Source organism: Ursus americanus, chromosome 30, assembly GCF_024610735.1.
Source record: "Ursus americanus isolate L20-20 chromosome 30, mUrsAme1.1.p, whole genome shotgun sequence".
NCBI classification, from domain to species: Eukaryota; Metazoa; Chordata; class Mammalia; order Carnivora; family Ursidae; genus Ursus; species Ursus americanus.
The window spans coordinates 2,544,238-2,561,595 of record NC_142156.1 but is presented as its reverse complement, the minus strand read 5'-3'; the positions used below and the strand labels follow the sequence as shown (position 1 = coordinate 2,561,595).

At 53.5% G+C, this 17,358-nt stretch overlaps 1 protein-coding gene across 3 annotated transcripts; it reads left to right on the top strand.

The window, feature by feature from the left end:
• The first annotated feature begins 3,339 nt into the window (after positions 1–3,339).
• On the top strand, positions 3,340–17,337 carry TFIP11 (tuftelin interacting protein 11). Of its 3 annotated transcripts, none has more exons than XM_045791217.2 (13): positions 3,340–3,438; positions 5,103–5,320; positions 7,127–7,280; positions 7,615–7,771; positions 9,194–9,321; positions 10,697–10,849; positions 12,306–12,833; positions 12,957–13,063; positions 13,687–13,855; positions 14,197–14,440; positions 14,909–15,051; positions 15,507–15,672; positions 16,906–17,337. In XM_045791217.2, the coding sequence occupies exons 2-13, from the start codon at positions 5,112–5,114 to the stop codon at positions 17,259–17,261; spliced, it is 2,514 nt and encodes an 837-aa protein (XP_045647173.1). In that variant the 5' UTR covers positions 3,340–3,438; positions 5,103–5,111; the 3' UTR covers positions 17,262–17,337. The 3 variants fall into 3 exon arrangements, with proteins under 3 accessions (XP_045647173.1, XP_045647172.1, XP_045647174.1); XM_045791216.2 differs by lacking the exon at positions 3,340–3,438 and adding an exon at positions 3,445–3,580; XM_045791218.2 differs by lacking the exon at positions 3,340–3,438 and adding an exon at positions 4,440–4,576.
• The last annotated feature ends 21 nt before the right edge of the window (positions 17,338–17,358 follow it).

The following is a 17,358-nucleotide window of genomic DNA, read 5'->3' as shown; positions in this document are numbered from 1 at the left end:
GGTGGATTGTTTCTATGGTACCAACCTATTTAAAGTGGTAACTAAGGGAGGATTCTTTTTTCCCCCAAATCTTTCGAAGGCATTATGGAGTCGGGGCTGTGGAACGGGGTGATGAGGACCGTGGACTTGGGTAACAGAAACAACCGGGGAAGTTTGTGGAATCCACGAGCTGATGCGTGCGGTGGGTTTGTCTCTGCGACCCCAAACAGGTCACACTCTCTACGTATTAGCTCGGGTAAGTGGCCGGAAATGGTGCGGGTGCCCCAGGCGTGGTGCAGCAGACGAAGCACCCAGCTGGACATCGGAACTCCTGGGTTTCAGGCATGGCTCCGTCCTTCAACTCGCTGGGTAGCCTGTGCACGCGGCCCCTTGCAGCCCAGCCTCCTCTGCTGTTTCATCTGACAAGTGTCCATGGCCCTGTCGGGCTCCTGCTAAGGAGCCTTGTTGCCTGGCAACCCTTCTGGGACAGCTCCACGTCTGAGCACCTCATTGGGAATCTAGACACGGGCCTGGATGTCCCCGAGGCCCAAAGCAAGGGGTTTTTTTCGGGCAGTGACGGGAGACCATGGTGTCCGGTATGAAATTGGCATCTACAACTCTGGTTGCCTCTCCCCTTGCTTTTCTGGAGACCGGGCCTCTGAACCCAGAAATCCTGAGAAACCACCGATCTTTGTGGCTCAGCGGCCTCCCGTGCAGAGAGGTGCGAGGTGGGGTCTTTCAAATGAAAACAGTCATAACCATTTACTAAGCTCTTATTAGTTTTCCTATGGCCAGCAGCTTTAGATGCCTTCCTTAGCCACCCCTCTTTCTTTGGTCCTGAAAACAACCCTTTTAGAGCGCCACTGTCATCCCCATTTTGCAGATGGGGAAACTGAGGTGCAGTGAGGGGAAGCTACCTACCGCCGTCCCACATGGAGGAAGGAGCAAAGTGATTTGGATCCCTGATGTTTTACTCCACTAACTTCATTTAAAAAAAATTCTAGGGATGTGTGGGTGGCTTAGTTGTTAGGTGTCTGCCTTCAGCTCAGGTCATGATCCCAGGATCCTGGGATGGAGCCCTGCATCAGGCTCCCTGCTCAGCGGGAAGCTGCTTCTCCTTCTCCCACTCCCCCTGCTTGTGTTCCCTCTCTCACTGTCTGTCTCTGTCAAATATATAAATACAATCTTAAAAAAAAAATTCTAGGGGTGTCCGGGTGGCTCAGTCGGTCAACCGTCTGCCTTCGGCTCCAGTCATGATCCTGGGGTCCCGGGATCAAGTTCTGCATTGGGCTCTGTGCTCAACAGAGAGTCTGCTTCTCCTTCTCCCTCTGCCCCTCCCCAGGGCTTGTGCTCTCTCTCAAATAAATAAAATCTTTAAAAAAAAATTCTAAGTACACAGGGAACCTTTTTTTCCCCTTAATAACTTGAGACTAAGTTGCCTACCTGATACCCTATCACCCCCCCAAATACTTCAGTATTTCCAGCAAACAAAGACATTTTCCAGTGTAACCACAGGACAACCAGCAGACTCCGAAGATTAACATCAACACATCATTACCATGGAAACCTCAGACCACATTTACATTCTGCCAGTTGTCCCCATAACTTCCTTTATAGAAAAAAAAGCCTAGTTCCGAATCATGTGTTGCATTTAGCTGTCACGTCTCCTTAGACTCCTTCAGTCTGGAGCCCTTCAGGGGTCTTTCTTTGATTGTCATGACTTGGGCACTACTGAAGATCACAGGCCAGTTGTCTGGTAGAACATCTCTTTATTTGGGTTTGTCTTAGGGTGTCCTCATGATTCCATCCCAGTTATGCGTCTTCGACGGGAACATCACAGGAGCGATGCTACCATCTCAGGGCGGCCTATCACATCATATCACGTGATGTCCACTTGGCCCATTGTTGGGATCAGAGCCTGTACTCTTAGTGACCCCACCACAGTCCACAAAGCCCCCCTCTCCAGAAGCCACATGGCAGGGTCCATTTGATGAAGCGAATCCACGAGCCTCAGTCCCTGGTGATCAGAGTAACCTCAGCTCCACCAAGTGGGCTGTAAAGCTGGAGAGAGAGCTACAGAGAAGCCAAGCTTACTTCTATCTTTGGCTTTGGCCTATAAACAGACGCATATACATTTCCAGGCCCAGACTCAAAACGGTTTCTCTCGTCTCCTTGTTTTTCCTTGCTCTGCTCCCTGGTGGAGCTTTTAGTCTGTTAGACTCTCCCCCCTCCCGCCTTCTCTTGTATGAAACCTCACTTTCTAATTTCTTTCCTGAGTACATACTGTGTGTCAGGCACGGTGACATTACATGTCAGTGGGGACACAGAGACCATGAAGTCACAGTGCCTGTCTCACGAAGATGGCAGTTAACTGGCTTCCTGTAGGTTCTTGATTCATTAATAACGACGGGAAGTTAGATCCAGATCTTTGACCAGAAGTCCAGGGCAATTCTAACAATTGCCTCTTGAATCTTTTCATCATATGGAGATGAGAGAGAGAGAAAGGATATAAGCCAAAATTAACAGCTAACATTTCCTAAGCACCTACGGTGTGGCAGGTGTGGTTGGAACGGCTTACATATTTTATCTCGCCGGATCCTCCACCATTTTGCAGAAGAGGAAACCGAAGCTTCCAGAGATGTAGTGACTTGCCTGAGGCCCACAGCTGTAAGTGGCAGAGCTGACATGGGGACTCCAGAGCCTGTGTGCTTACAGAGTCCAGAGGCAGCCAGGGATATCCTGGGGGGCTGGTGCCTCTTTCCTTCACTGTTTCCCTTAAGCCTAGCACGGGGTAGGCACTCTGTACGTTTCTATTAGATCAGTAAATTTATTTTCCTGATGAATGTATTAACCAACTGGCTGGAAAAGAAGAGAAGGGAAAGATCTCCTGGAGGGAATACTTGGGACCTCTGGAGCTTGCCCATTCATTCCTGCACTCTCTCAAGCTCCCGCAGAACGCAACTGCTCTGTGCCCACGACCGGGCGCCCCAAAGATACAGGAGGCAGCCTTGACCTTCATTATTCCCTCCTGCAGGCCAAGTCCCGGCCCCGCTACTGCCTCACGCTATTCCTCAGGACTATCCAGTGAGCTAGTCCTATATTCCCATTTTACAGATTTTGAATCTCAGGTTGGCAAAGGAGTCCATGCGGGCCAAGGTGGCTCGGCGCCGTCCACACCTAGAGGGCGCGGTAGGGAGGCCGGCGAGGCCAGGAAATACGCCTCCAGCCTTGCGAAGCCCTGAAAATCCCCGCCTCCTTTCTCGCCTCTCAGCCCCGCCCTTCCAGAGCCGAAGGCGCTCGAGCCTTCCGTTGCTGCCTTGGCAACCAGCGCGCCGCTTCCGCTACAGAGTACGTCATTTCCGGCGCGCCAACCTAGACACATCCGGGTTTCGGCCGCCGGGGCCGTAAGCTGCTCACCTAGAGCTGGTGGCTGTATTTGGTCTGCGGGACCCGGGGGAGGTGAGTGGGGGCAGGGTGCGGGAAGAGACGGGGTGTGTGGGCGTGGTCCCAGCCAGTGGAGTGCGAGGGACCCCCCGAGCCCCTCCGCGAAGCCTGGCTTCCAGCCCCCCTGCTTTCGAGCTCTGCCCGCGTAGAACCTAGGGTAAGTTGGCCGACTTCCCTGAGCCTCGTTTTTCTTACCCGAAGCGTGGGAACGCTAACAGTACCCACCTCCTAGAAGTGACTTGATGCTTATATTAGCTTATCAGCCCGAAGCTTCTGGCAAGTATTTGGTACTGCTCTGTGCCAAAGGCTCTGTAACTCCTAGCAACCCTTCGGTTATTACGGTGTCCAAGGAGGCAGCGGTATTATTGACTCCCTACCTCCTCTGAGAACATTTCCCTCCGTTCCACTCTTGGGTGAGGTTGGGACCAGCTGCACCCAACCAGTGTGTCAGTGAGTAGAATAAAGCAGGGAGAACTTTGCGACAGAAGCGAGCAGAGGTAGTGAACTCCTTGTCCGTGAAGGCTGCTTGTAGCAAGCAACCGGTAGGTAAGAATCACAGTCGCTGTCCCATATTGAAAGTATTATCGTGAAGTGCACCGTGCTTGGCAGTTCGTCTGTAGGTAATACTCGAATACTCACTGAGTACCTGGTAGAGCTGGGATTTGAAGTCAGGCTGTGATTTTAGCAGTACTTTGTTAGGCTCCTTCCCTAATCCAGTAATAGTAATGATGATGGACCCAATCCTGGGGCTACAGTAACAGCTATTGTTCCTTGAGCGTTTGTATTCTGAGTGTTTTTTTACTTTTTTTAAAAAAGATTCTGTTTGCGAGAGAGAGAGAGAGGAGAGAACACGAGTGGGGGGAGGAAGGAGCAGAGGGCGAGGGAGAAGCAGACTCCCCGCTGAGCAGGGAGCCCGATGCGGGGCTCCGTCCCAGGACTCTGAGATGACCCAAGCCGAAGGCAGACGCTTAACCGATTGAGCCACCCAGGTGCCCCTGGGCTAGGTGTTTTTTAAGCACCATCTCATTTGATCTGGCTCACAGGCATTCTCAGAGGCGGTATAGTTAATCTACGGACGAAAGAGACCGCCGAATCTCATGACCCAGCTACCAGGAGGTGAATTCTCTGTGGCAGTACACAGATGTCTGTTCAGGTAGTGTTTATAATTACTACTGCCTTCAGAAGAGGTTCATGTTTTGGGAGGCAAACTTTAAATCTTAGGGTCTCACCAAGTAATGTATTTCAGAAAGCATATTCTAAAATCAGTCACGCCTGAGACTGTTGAGGGTTCAGATATAATACAAACTACAACAAAATCTGGGATCCAGGAAGATGCCCACCCGTTGCTGAGGCAATAATAAATAGAATAACATACTTAGTTATTTTTATGTGGTTTATATACATGTGAGTGTGATGTTTTATGACATTGACTAGGACAGAGGAATAGATGTTTAAGAATCACATGTTCGGACGAGTCTTTTATCCCACCTGTTTAAATAGTGTTGTTTTCTAAAATATATTTTTAATGTCTGCTTTATTGAACTGCAACTGATTTTAACGGACTTTGAGTTTGGAGGACTTTCGAAGGGAGCAAGGAGCAGAGACTCAGGGAAGCCTACTGCTGCTCCCCGCAGGACTTACCACAAGACAGTGTGTGCCTTTTTTATCCCTTTGTTTAGTGACTGGCCATGTCGCTGTCCCACCTGTACCGGGATGGGGAAGGCCACATGGATGATGATGACGATGAGCGGGAGAACTTTGAGATCACCGACTGGGATCTACAGAATGAATTTAACCCCAACCGGCAGCGCCACTGGCAGACCAAGGAAGAGGCCACCTATGGAGTGTGGGCCGAGAGAGACTCAGATGAAGAGAGGCCCAGCTTTGGAGGCAAACGGTACTGGCCGGCACAGGGCTGCTTCCCCCTTGCTTTAGGGAAGTAGGGAAGATGGAGAGGGGGTTGGGCAGATACCCCACTAAATATACTTCTCTTCTGGCCTTACTGAGTCCCGCAGCTACAACATCAGCTAGGGAGGCCCAGCTTCCTCTTTGGCTGGAGGGCTGCTCTTTTGCTGATTGAACCATCCGTTGGTGTTTAACGAGCAGTTATATGTATTAGGTCTTATACTCCCATTCCTTGCCTTCCGGGAGTCCAGACACTAGAGCATGGAGATAGGCATGCATCAACAATTCCCACGGTGGAAGTCTGTAACTGACTTAGGACCTGAGGGAGAGTGTGACCTATACCGGGAGGTGAGGGAAGAATTCTCTAGAGAAACGACCCTTGAGCTTCTATGACAACAGAAGATAACGAGGGTGGTAGGGGAGAGGCAGGAGTATGCAGAGGCTCTTGAGGGGAGGTGACAGGTGTCCACGAGGGTACAGAAGGTGTTGCAGGCTGGAGTGCAGAAGAGGCCCGTGGGTCTGTGGTAGAGAGCAGATGACAGGGCTAGCAGTTATGTTTGGAGAAGACCTTTTGATGTGCAGAGTTGGCATGGAGCTCCAGGGGAAGGGGGAGCTTTGTGAGGCAGAGACAGGGTCCCTGCAAGGTTGGTGGCAGGGAGATGAGGATTCAGCCCAGCGTCTTTCTCCTCAGTGTGAGGTCCTGTGTGCACTGGCCACAGCTCGCTTGACCAGAGCTTGTAGCGAGTTTGGGTTTGTCTCCCTGTCCTGTCTGCGGCTATAGGCTCCAGCTTGTGGAGACTGTGCCTTTTTCACAAAGGAGGCTGGGGAGAAAGAGTATGGAGATTGGCTCAACCCCTTCTCATCTGGCAAAGAAACCTGAAAGTGGATGATAGAAGGATCAGAGGTCAAGAATTACATAGCTATGAGATAATGACGGCCCCTCACTTGTTCTGCACTCGTTGGTATCCTTTACCTTGTCAGAAAAGTACCATTATCAGCATCCCATTTTACAGATGAAGAAACTGAGGCCAAAAGCACACGGCCAGGCTGAGAATCTGGACCTGACTCCTGAGTTTGGGCTCTTAACCCCTAAGTTACATTGCATCTTTTAGGAAACAATCCTCTGAATTCTGTGACTGCCGTGGGGATGTTTAATGACAGGCTGGTCATTGTATAAAGGGAACCGAGGTTTATGACATTGTAAGTACTGTTCTCGGGACAGTCCTGGTCAGCATAGCTACTCTCCATCTCGCGGAGTTAATTCCCCAGGTATTTTACTTTAGTTTTCATATTACTAAAAAAGGTAACGGACTTGAAGTTTTTCTAAGAATTTGACCGATATCATTAATATATTTTCCATTCATACAATTTCTTTTATTGTGTTTGATGGTTTTTATCTATCAGAATTTCTTTCTTGCTTGGTTTTTGTACTTGAAATAGGTCCAAAACACATGCTTTTTAAAGTAAGTTAATTTTGAAACATGTAAAAGGAAAGTTGCGTTATCTTGTCATATTTTGCATTTTTTTCCTGTAACTGACTTAGGACCTGAGGGAGAGTGTGACCTATACCGGGAGGTGAGGGAAGAATTCACCTGCAGGTGCCTTGAACACATCAGGCAACAGTGTTCGTGATTACAGGAAGCTAGATCTGGGGCCCTTTTGGTATAAGTGAATGTGTTGGTCTTTTAAAACGGATCCCTGGAGGTCCCCTCTAAGGGGTTCGCAGGCCAGAAGAGTTTCCACAAGCGATGCTGCAGAAGGCTCCTTATGGACCCCTGGGGGCCGTGTGTGTCCGCAGGGCCCGCGACTACTCCGCGCCAGTCAACTTCATCAGCGCTGGCCTCAAGAAAGGGGCAGCAGAGGAGGCCGAGCTGGAAGATTCGGAAGATGAAGAGAAGCCTGTTAAGCAGGATGACTTTCCTAAGGATTTTGGACCCAAGAAGTTAAAGACGGTAGCATCTTCATCTTAGGCTTGTGACCTTCGTAATGTCCTCGGGAGGTCATGCAGCCCAGGCATCTCCTACAGGTCGCGGGGGGGCGGGGCGCTCAGCAGAGGCCGGTTGTGCAGCTCTCTCCCCATGGTGGCGGGTTCCTTTGAGGTGCGAAGTGGGCAGTGCAGCCCCTTTGCTTTCCTAACACGAGGCACAGGTCTATTTTTGCTTCGTATGACGCTTTTCATGATGCTCTGACTGCCAGGCCCTTTTCCCGTCATCCAAGCTTGCTTTTTTAGGTTCTTCCTTCCTTTTCTTTTTCCATCAACTAAACTTTGGGTTTTTTTCTGCTCAGGGTGGCAATTTTAAACCCAGCCAGAAAGGCTTTGCAGGAGGAACCAAGTCTTTCATGGATTTTGGCAGCTGGGAAAGACACACAAAAGGCATCGGGCAGAAGCTGCTTCAGAAGATGGGCTACGTCCCTGGCAGGGGCCTCGGGAAGAACGCACAAGGTGGGGCGCCAGTGCCCTGCAGTCAGGCAGGAGGGCGGCGAGACGGAAGAAAGAGGGGTGGGCTGGGGAGTGCCTTGCTTTGTCTCTTTTCAGAGCACTTGAACCCGGCCGCCTGCTCCGCCAGCAGCAGACAGTTGTGCCCCTCAGCTGTCTGCTTTATCACACTCCAACAAAACACCTGTTCTGCAGGAGAAAGAGGCTTAGGCTTTGTAGAAGGCGGCTCAAACAGGCCGCAAACTGATAGGCTTCTTTGGGGCCTATCCAGTGTTTCTTAACAAATGAGTTTGTTACCAGTATTTATAAATAAGATACTTTCACCTAAGATTTCCGACTTTGCCTGGTAGGAATGGTCTTAGCTGCCAAGGACTTCGTGGCCTCCACACTCCCTGTTTTCTTTTGTCCCGGCACGCTTCCCTGCACATGAGTTTTCCTGGAACCCGGAGGCACAGGAGCCGGCCGACCGTGCCCGTGGCTATCTGTCCTTCAGGAATAGCAGTGACACAGTGTGTAGCTTTTCCAACCCTAGAGACCAGAACCCTGGCTGAGCAGCCTGGTCTCCTGACCTCGGGCCCTGTTCACACAGCTCCACTCACACGTCCCTGGCTCCTTGATACCTAAACCACACAGACCAAGCACTTGGGCTCTTCCTGCGGGACCTTGCTCGCTCTCTCCGTGACCTGTTTCCCGAGAGCCGTCACCAAGTGCACATAAATAATAGTGTCGATAATCCAGATTCCACCCCCCAAGTAGTTGTTCGGGTCACACCCAGGGTATGTTTTGAACACGTTAGGTGTGGGAAAAGTCCGAGAACCCCCATGGAGCTGGAGATGGTGACCTGGAATGAGAACAAGGGGACTGTCCTAATTCGAGCTTGTGACAGAATTAGCTGAAGGGGCGGGTGGGTGGTCTTCGCTGAAATGCTGTACTCCTGTCTCTAAACCCTTAGAAGAAAAGTTATTTCCAAGGCTTACGCGTGCCGTAAAGCAAGTGAAGTCTGGGACACAGGAGCTACCGAGGGAAACGGAGGGGGTCTCACTGAACTGCCACTTCACCTGCCTTCCTGCTGTCTGTAGTCTCTGACTGGTTCACTCCCTTACCAGAGCCCTCCTCCAAATTGTAGAGTTTAGCACGCCAGAGTTCCCACTTACGTATGAATAGTTCTTTTCTCCCATACCAAAAAAAAAAAATCCAAGTGGACATAAAAAATCTGTATTTAGGACACACATAGCCTAATGTCAGCAACCTGTTGGGTGGCCCCATAAATACTTAGCAATTTCAGATCCTACGGAACCTGAACAGTGTTCCGGGGGCAGAGAAGAGCCTTCCTTCCTGGGTTGTGTTACTCTGTGTGAGGACTAAGCAAGGGGGCTTCACTGATGGCTTGTCCTGTGATCTCGTTTATCTTTTGCTGAAATTTGTCAGGTATCATTAACCCGATCGAAGCCAAGCAGAGAAAGGGAAAAGGTGCCGTGGGAGCTTATGGCTCAGAGCGGACCACTCAGTCCCTGCAGGACTTCCCCGTGGTTGACTCCGAAGAAGAAGCGGAAGAGGTAACCAGAGGTCGGGAGTCACGGGCGGGTGACGGTGGTTGGTTCGTGCGTCTGTTCATTCGTCCCGTCAGTCTGCAGGTGTCTGCGGCACGCCTCTGTCGGCCCCGTGCTGGCGTGGGCTGTACCGCGAGGAACGGCGTAGAGCCCGGAGCGCAGACACAGACAGTGAGCAGCTGCAGTGTGCTTAGTGAGGGCAGGCGGCGCGGGGAAGTGCCCGCGTGGGAAGTAAGGTGGGGGGGTGACATACATAAATGGGGTGGTCAGGGAAGGTGTCTCGGGCAAGGAAACCATCTGTGCCTATGTGGCAGAAGAAGGCACAGGCACGGGGCCAGTCCTGAGGCCAGAGGACGCAGAACGCGAAGCCCCGAGCCTGCCGGTGGAGAGGCCGTAGAGGCTGCGGCGGGCTGGCTTTCGTCTCGAGTGTGGCAGGGAGGCCGCCAGGAGCCGGGTGTCGCTCTGCTCCGGCAGCAGAAGGGGCCAGCTCTCCAGACTAAGGTACTTTTCCCCCCTTTGCGTTTACGAGGGGAAGCAGGAGGCTGCAGACATGTGCTGTCACCGTTCTTGTCACGGAGCCTCTCCTTTTGCTGAGGCAGCAGGTGTCCACTGCTCGGAGTCGGGGGCTCCAGGCACGCAGCAGACGTGAGCAGGGAGCCGGGTGTGAGGCAGCGAGGAGTGGTGGGGCCTGAGGCCGACAGGCGAGGGCCTGGCTCTCTACAGGCTGCTTCCTGTTCACCTCCAGGCAGTTGTTGCTATAAACACGGGCTCAGTAGTGCTTGATTTTCAGATTTTCCTGAAGTAGAAGTCCAGATTTTTTTAGGGGGAAAAAAAAATACAAGTTTAAAATCAGTGTGAGGAAACGAGGGCAAGCACAAAACCCGCTTCTGTGGGCTGGACTCTCCTCCCCTCAGAGCGAGTTTCCTTCTCCGCTGCAGGTCTTCCTGTGGAAAAGTTTTGCAAACCCTGATTACAAAAGGTATCTTCGCCTTAAGACTCGGGCCTGCTTATTTACCTTCATTTTCAATGAGAACCAAGGTTTTGTGTACTTAAAAAAAAATTCTTGATATTGTTCCCTGAGGTGAATTTAAAACTAGCCTAGCGCTCGCCCCTCGTAGCTGCTCCGTAGCGTGGCCTTCGTCTGGGTGTTTCTCCTTCCGGTCTGGAGCACCTGCTTTCCGAACCTTCTCATTTCTAAGAGGGGCTGGCCGTCGGGGAGTCTCAGGACCCGGTTTTAGTATCACACAGGCACACTGCTCAGCACAGAGCCTTGTGTAAATGGAAGACCACACCGAGTGAAGGTCTGTGAATGGTCTCCACGGCCCCAGCTGCTGTAAAAAGCGGCCTTTGTTGTTTGACGCACCGCCTCCCTCTGCTTCAGGAGTTTCAGAAGGAGCTGAGCCAGTGGAGGAAAGACCCCAGCGGAAGCAAGAAGAAGCCCAAATACTCATACAAGACAGTGGAAGAGTTGAAGGCCAAGGGCAGGATTAGTAAGAAGCTTGCCGCCCCCCAGAAGGAGCTTTCTCAGGTCAAGGTAAGGGGGCCCTCGGGACGGGCCCTGGGAAACACAAGTAATGCCACACCCAAGTCGGGTCAGTCACCAGACGTTCTCGCGGGTCCCGTCGGGTCTTCTGTCTAGGCTAGTGAATTGTTTTTTCTCACCGGGCAGTAGCTGCCCCCGTTCACTGCACTCACACGTCCAGGGACAGCTGTCGCGTTCTGAGGGCCGGGCACTCAGGGCGCACTCGTGGTACGTGAGACAGTGGCCCCTTCTTCCTGAAGTGACAGTCTGTGAACTTAAGAACGTTCCCGTGATAAAAACACAGTGTGAAGATGGTTTTTAGTGAGTGTGTAATCCCAGAGAATGAAGTACTAGATTATTTGGTCCTACCCGTGTGGCTAGACCTTTCACGGTTTTCTGGTTTGGTGTGGGGCTGGCTAGTTTGTATATAAGCCTTGTCTGTGTTTCAGACATTCTCTAAGGATAGATTCTTAGAAGTACAATCACTGGGTTAAAAATAGGAAGCTTTTTAAGGCTCCTGAATAGTGGAAAGGGTGCGCTAACTCAGTCTGTGACTAGGAGTGCACGAGAGCGTCCTCGGGGCGTACCAGCATGGAGTATTTTCAGTTTTAGAAATGGATTAAATTTTCAGCCACTGTTAATGTGCCTATAGTCCTGGGTTTTCCATTACTTTCCCGAGTGGCCAGAGGACAAGGGTGACCGTTGTCTGTTGCAGTTTGGCGTAGGACAGTGTGTGTGTGTGTGTGTGTTTCTCGGCGGGGAGGGCTGGTAAGCCACGCAGCTGCGCAGGGCCTAGCCAGAGACTTGGAGTCCGTAGACGCAGGCAGGGCCTGAGGTGTTCCGTGTTTAGTTTTCTCCGGCTGACTCTAACGCACGTGGCTCTTGGGGACACTCTTACTTCCCGTGCTGGCGGATGGCTTTGTCTCAGTATGCTTTATATTCCAGTTTTTCCTCCACTTTCTTGAAATGCTCATTTCCTAAGTTGCCCTTGCCTAATCACTGTTTTCTCGTGTGTCATTTTGTTTCTAAGTCAAAAGACGACTTACTACAGAGCAGTGTGTCGTACCATTTAGGCAATTAGGAAACACAGAGACAAAACTATTCTTTTCCTTCCTTCCTATAGGTTACCAGTTTTAACACCTTGATGCACGTCCTTCTAGATCTCTTTCTTTGCCTAAATACGCATTTTTCTTCTACCACAATGTGACGGTCTGATTGCATATGCTGTTTTATTACGGGCCTCCGTCAGTGTCGCCTCTCCTTTGCCACAGAACCAGATTTTCTTCTCAGCTAAGTAGTCTGTACTCGCAAGGGACCAGGTTGGAAGTGCTGGCTGCGTCCTGCGGGCCCCCCCAGCCCCCCGCCATAGCGGGGCTCATGCACACCGGCACCCGTGTCCTGCCGTCTCGCGCTCTCACAGGGCGGTGACGGCGCACACTGACCCTCCCCCCACGCCACCTCCTCCCAGGTCATCGACATGACCGGCCGGGAGCAGAAGGTCTACTACAGCTACAGCCAGATCAGCCACAAGCACAACGTCCCCGACGACGGGCTGCCGCCGCAGTCCCAGCAGCCGCCACAGCCCGGCAAAGAGGCCAAGGCGCCGGGCTTCGCGCTGCCCGAGCTGGAGCACAACCTGCAGCTGCTCATCGACCTCACGGAGCAGGAGATCATCCAGAGCGACCGGCAGCTGCAGCACGAGCGGGACATGGTGGTCAACCTGTCGCACGAGCTGGAGAAGATGTCGGAGGTCCTGGAGCACGAGGAGCGGGTCATCGCCAACCTCAGCAAGGTCCTGGAGATGGTGGAGGAGTGCGAGCGGCGCCTGCAGCCCGGCTGCAGCGACCCCCTCACGCTGGACGAGTGCGCCCGTGTCTTCGAGACCCTGCAGGACAAGTACTACGAGGAGTACAGGATGTCCGACCGCGTGGACCTCGCCGTGGCCATCGTCTACCCGCTCATGAAGGAGTACTTCAAGGAGTGGGACCCGCTGAAGGTGGGTGGCTGGTGAGATGAGCCCCTCTGCTCCCGCCTGGGGTGGGGGGGGTGAGGGGGCGGGCCCGGGCCGGGAGAGGCTGCACGGGGCAGGGGGCTGCGTCACGGCCGCGTCTCCCCCCAGGACTGTGCTTACGGCACCGAGGTCGTCTCCAAGTGGAAGAGCCTCCTGGAGAACGACCAGCTTTTATCCCATGGCGGGCAGGACCTCTCGGCAGACGCCTTTCACAGGTACTGACATGGGGACGGGGAGGAAGATGCCGCTGCGGAGGGTGGGGACTGGTGCTGCTCTAGAGGTTTCTGTTTACTCATCCACCCTGCGCCCGTCAGCGTCACGCACAGGCTGGACGCCGGGCTTGCCCTGGGAGTAAGGCAGACAGCCTCTGTCTGCAGGGAGTGGAAAAGGCAGGTGGAGGGTAAAGAAGCGGACAGACAAGGCCAGCGATGGAGAACAGAAAGGACACACCCGTTTGGGGTGGCGAGAGTAGTTGGAAGCAGACGTCTCTGAGAGGAGGTGACATCTGAGTTGTGACCCACGAGGTGAGTCAGCTGCTCACAGAGCTCTAGTGGGAAGGCAGGCTGTCCCTGGAAGAGGGGACCCTTGTGCCCCCACAGCAACCCTGCCAGGCAGGCGGGAACTGGCAGGGCGCCCCAGGCCCTGCGGATGAGCAGACGGCTGGGCGAGCAGGGATGAGGCAGGTGCAGGTCCAGCCAGTATGGGGACTGGCCCGGTGGTTTGCTGTGCTTGCATTTCTGTGCCTTTTTCTTTCTTATTCCGGAGAGGTGGTGGGCGTATTTGGTCTGCTTTGAAACCTGTCCTTGCAGTTAGGCTGCCCGCTGCCTTTCTCCCACAGGCTGATATGGGAGGTCTGGATGCCTTTTGTTCGAAATATCGTCACCCAGTGGCAGCCAAGGAACTGCGACCCGATGGTGGACTTTTTGGACAGCTGGGTGCACATTATTCCCGTGTGGATCTTAGATAACATCCTGGACCAGCTCATCTTCCCCAAGCTGCAGAAGGAGGTAGGGCCCCGAGTTGTGGGGGGACCGCTGGCGTAACCAGGGGCCCTTCTCTGCTCTCTCGGTGCCGCCAGAAGGCCTGGAATGAACCAAATCTGCTGACACGGTTACTGTCCTATGGGTAACTCCAGCCCTTTTGTCGGCACTGTTCCCCCAGGGCCTCCCTGTTTAAGGAGGGAATCCATTTTCTTGGTTTCTCTCATGCGAACAGAACGTGTGCCATCGCGGAGATTCCGTGCTTGCCCCGGGGGCGTTAGTTTGGTTGTGCAGAGGCCTGTGGGAACTCCGTGCTCTTGGCCACACGGTGCATCTGGAACTGCTGCTTTGTCCCACGCCTTCTGCAGGTGGAAAACTGGAACCCGCTGACGGACACTGTGCCCATCCACTCCTGGGTCCACCCGTGGCTGCCCCTGATGCAGGCGCGCCTGGAGCCCCTCTACTCCCCCATCCGCAGCAAGCTGTCCAGCGCCCTGCAGAAGTGGCACCCCAGCGACTCCTCCGCCAAGCTCATCCTTCAGCCCTGGAAAGACGTCTTCACCCCGGGCTCCTGGGAGGCATTCATGGTCAAGAACATAGTGCCCAAGCTGGGTGAGGAAATGGGGAAAGGGCATTAGGTCCAGCAGCTTTGGTGCCCTGGTGTCCTGGCCAGCAGTAAGGATCTGGGCTCCCTAAAACATGGGCTTGGAGCTCCCGGAGAAAGCCGAGGACGCAGTATTGCTTGCCACGCTAAGTGCCATTCTGCGCACCGAGGTGGGAGATAAATGTACCCGGGGTCCTGACGACATCAGCGGCCTCAGACTCCGCAGGCCTCCTGGCTCCTGATTAGTCTGGTTGGGGCTTCTGGGAACATGCTAGGTGTTGGTGTTCTGAGATTTTCGTGGTATTTGATTTTAAATACGTATTATGTCTGGGTTATAAAAGAAAACGGTTTTTAAGAATTGCCATGTCAAGAGCTTAAAACTGACGCATAAAAGCAGATGTAGCCCAGTGTTGTCTGATGAGGAGTTTGCTCTGTGCTTCTGTGACTCTGCCGTAAAGCCTGGGCTGCTTTCGCAGGGATGTGCCTCGGGGAATTGGTCATTAACCCCCACCAGCAGCACATGGATGCCTTCTACTGGGTCATCGACTGGGAAGGAATGATCTCTGTGTCCAGCCTGGTGGGGCTGCTCGAGAAGCACTTCTTCCCCAAGTGGCTTCAGGTACACCCTGCTTTGCCGTGGTTTGGGGGGCGGGCTGGGATGGAGGCGGGTCTGACTGGAGGAGCTTGATCCCTGGACCGCTGTCAGGTTGTGCTCTCACACAGAGCAAAGACGAGCAGTAATCCCAGCAGCCACTATTTACCGAACGTGCACCACACACCAGATGATAAGCACCTCTTGTGCGTTTGCTCTACTCCTCACCCCCTACCTTTGCGGGCGGGGGGGACCGTCGTAGCCCTGTAGTTTAGAGGCTGAGGTTCAGCGAATTTACATTCAAAGGCACTCCGCTGCCAAGCTGACTCAGATTCCGCGCTAAATGCCAGACTGTTCAGCCCCTACAAGTGTCACCAGCTTCTAGGACCACAGTCAGACCAAAACAAAAGGCCCCTTGGGAAGTTTTGCTCCCATTCGCCACCACTGTGGACGCAAGTTCCTGATTTGTTTCTTTTTGGCAGGTGCTGTGCTCTTGGCTCAGTAACAGCCCGAATTATGAGGAGATCACCAAGTGGTACCTGGGCTGGAAGTCCATGTTCTCAGACCAAGTGCTGGCACACCCATCTGTCAAGGACAAATTTAACGAAGCACTTGACATCATGAACAGGGCGGTGTCCTCCAACGTCGGTGAGTGGGGATTCTGCTCGGGATGTCCTGGCCCTGAGCACCATGCTTGTGAACATGCACGTGACACAGAAGCAAGAGTTTTTGGGTACCTGTGGGCTGTCCGCTCTAACACGGACTCTTCCCCACCGGCCCCCCTGCCCAGCTCTCCCCACACTGGGAGGGGCACAGGGCCCTGACCCGAGCCTGACGGCAGCTGGATTCACACTAGGGGGGAGCCTGCCTCTAGGGCCACCTTCCAGGTTCGCCAGCATGCCTGTGGAGAGCTCAGTGCGCCAGTCCAGTGCGCCAGCTTGCCGCATGGCGTCGGACACAGCCTCTCCTCACCTGGCCTATTGACTGTGAAACAGAATGCCTGCTTCTAGAGGTTCTTACCTCAGAGGGGCGAGGTGAGCCACAGTCCATACAGCACTTTGCAGCTGGTGTCTTTGTTGTCCCCGAAGTGGGCAGGTGACTGTCCACTTGATACCCACCCCCAGCTTGTGCCCGGGTGAGTCACTGTCTAGGTCAGTGTGCTCGCACCCTACACAAGGGCCACTGTGGTACCCAGGCCAACCCTGCTTCAGAGAGAAGCTCCATAAGGCCGAGAGCTTGGTCAGCGTCACACAGCTAGAGTGGCAGCTGGGACCGTAATTTCTATTTCCTGAACCTTTAATCCTTTGAGCCTGTTACATGAAAAGAGGGTTCACAGAGTATATATTCTGTTGAACGAGGCAGATAGACTTCCACGCTCTCTCTCATCCAGGCCCCTCAGTGGGCCGTCCCCAGTTTCATACTCTCCAGAAACTCTCCCTCGGCTGCCCCGGCCCCAGGCCGCCTCCTAGAGCTGTTCCCACCCGTTCCCCTCAGCACTGGACACTTGTGGCCCTGCACTGTCCTTCAACATCTATTTGAGCTCCCCAAATGCATTCTAAATTCCTCCAGGGCCGGGGCCTCTGTGGAGAAGCTCAGAGTAAACTAGCTGGGCCGTGTGTTGTCAAGGTTTCCGGCCCTGGAAGGATCGAGCTCTTGCAGGAATTCATGCTAATCACCCCTCTGGTTACTACACATTAGCCAAAAACCTTCAGACCAATTTTTGTGTGACAGCAGGCAGTTGTTTAAACTTGCCCAAGGTGCTTGCCATCTGCCTCAGTGCTTTGTGTCTAGGAGGCCCAGCTCCGAGTCACAAGTGTCCGTTTCTGTGCGGTTGGAACCCCTCTCCTCACGCCTGTCCCCCCCCCCCCCCGGCTCTCCCAGGTGCCTACATGCAGCCCGGAGCGCGGGAGAACATCGCCTACCTCACGCACACGGAGCGGAGGAAGGACTTCCAGTACGAGGCCATGCAGGAGCGACGGGAGGCTGAGAACATGGCCCAGAGGGGCATCGGCGTGGCTGCCAGCTCCGTGCCCATGAACTTTAAGGACCTCATTGAGACCAAGGCTGAGGAGCACAATATCGTTTTCATGCCGGTCATCGGGAAGCGACACGAAGGGAAGCAGCTCTACACGTTTGGCCGCATCGTCATCTACATCGACCGAGGAGTGGTGTTCGTCCAGGGCGAGAAGACCTGGGTGCCCACCTCCCTGCAGAGCCTGATCGACATGGCCAAGTAGAGGGGGCAGGCTGCGCCTTGCACTGGAGAGAGGGCCTGGGCGGGGGCGTGGTCACGAATAAATGGTATTTTAAACCGCCTTCGAAAGAGCAGTTACT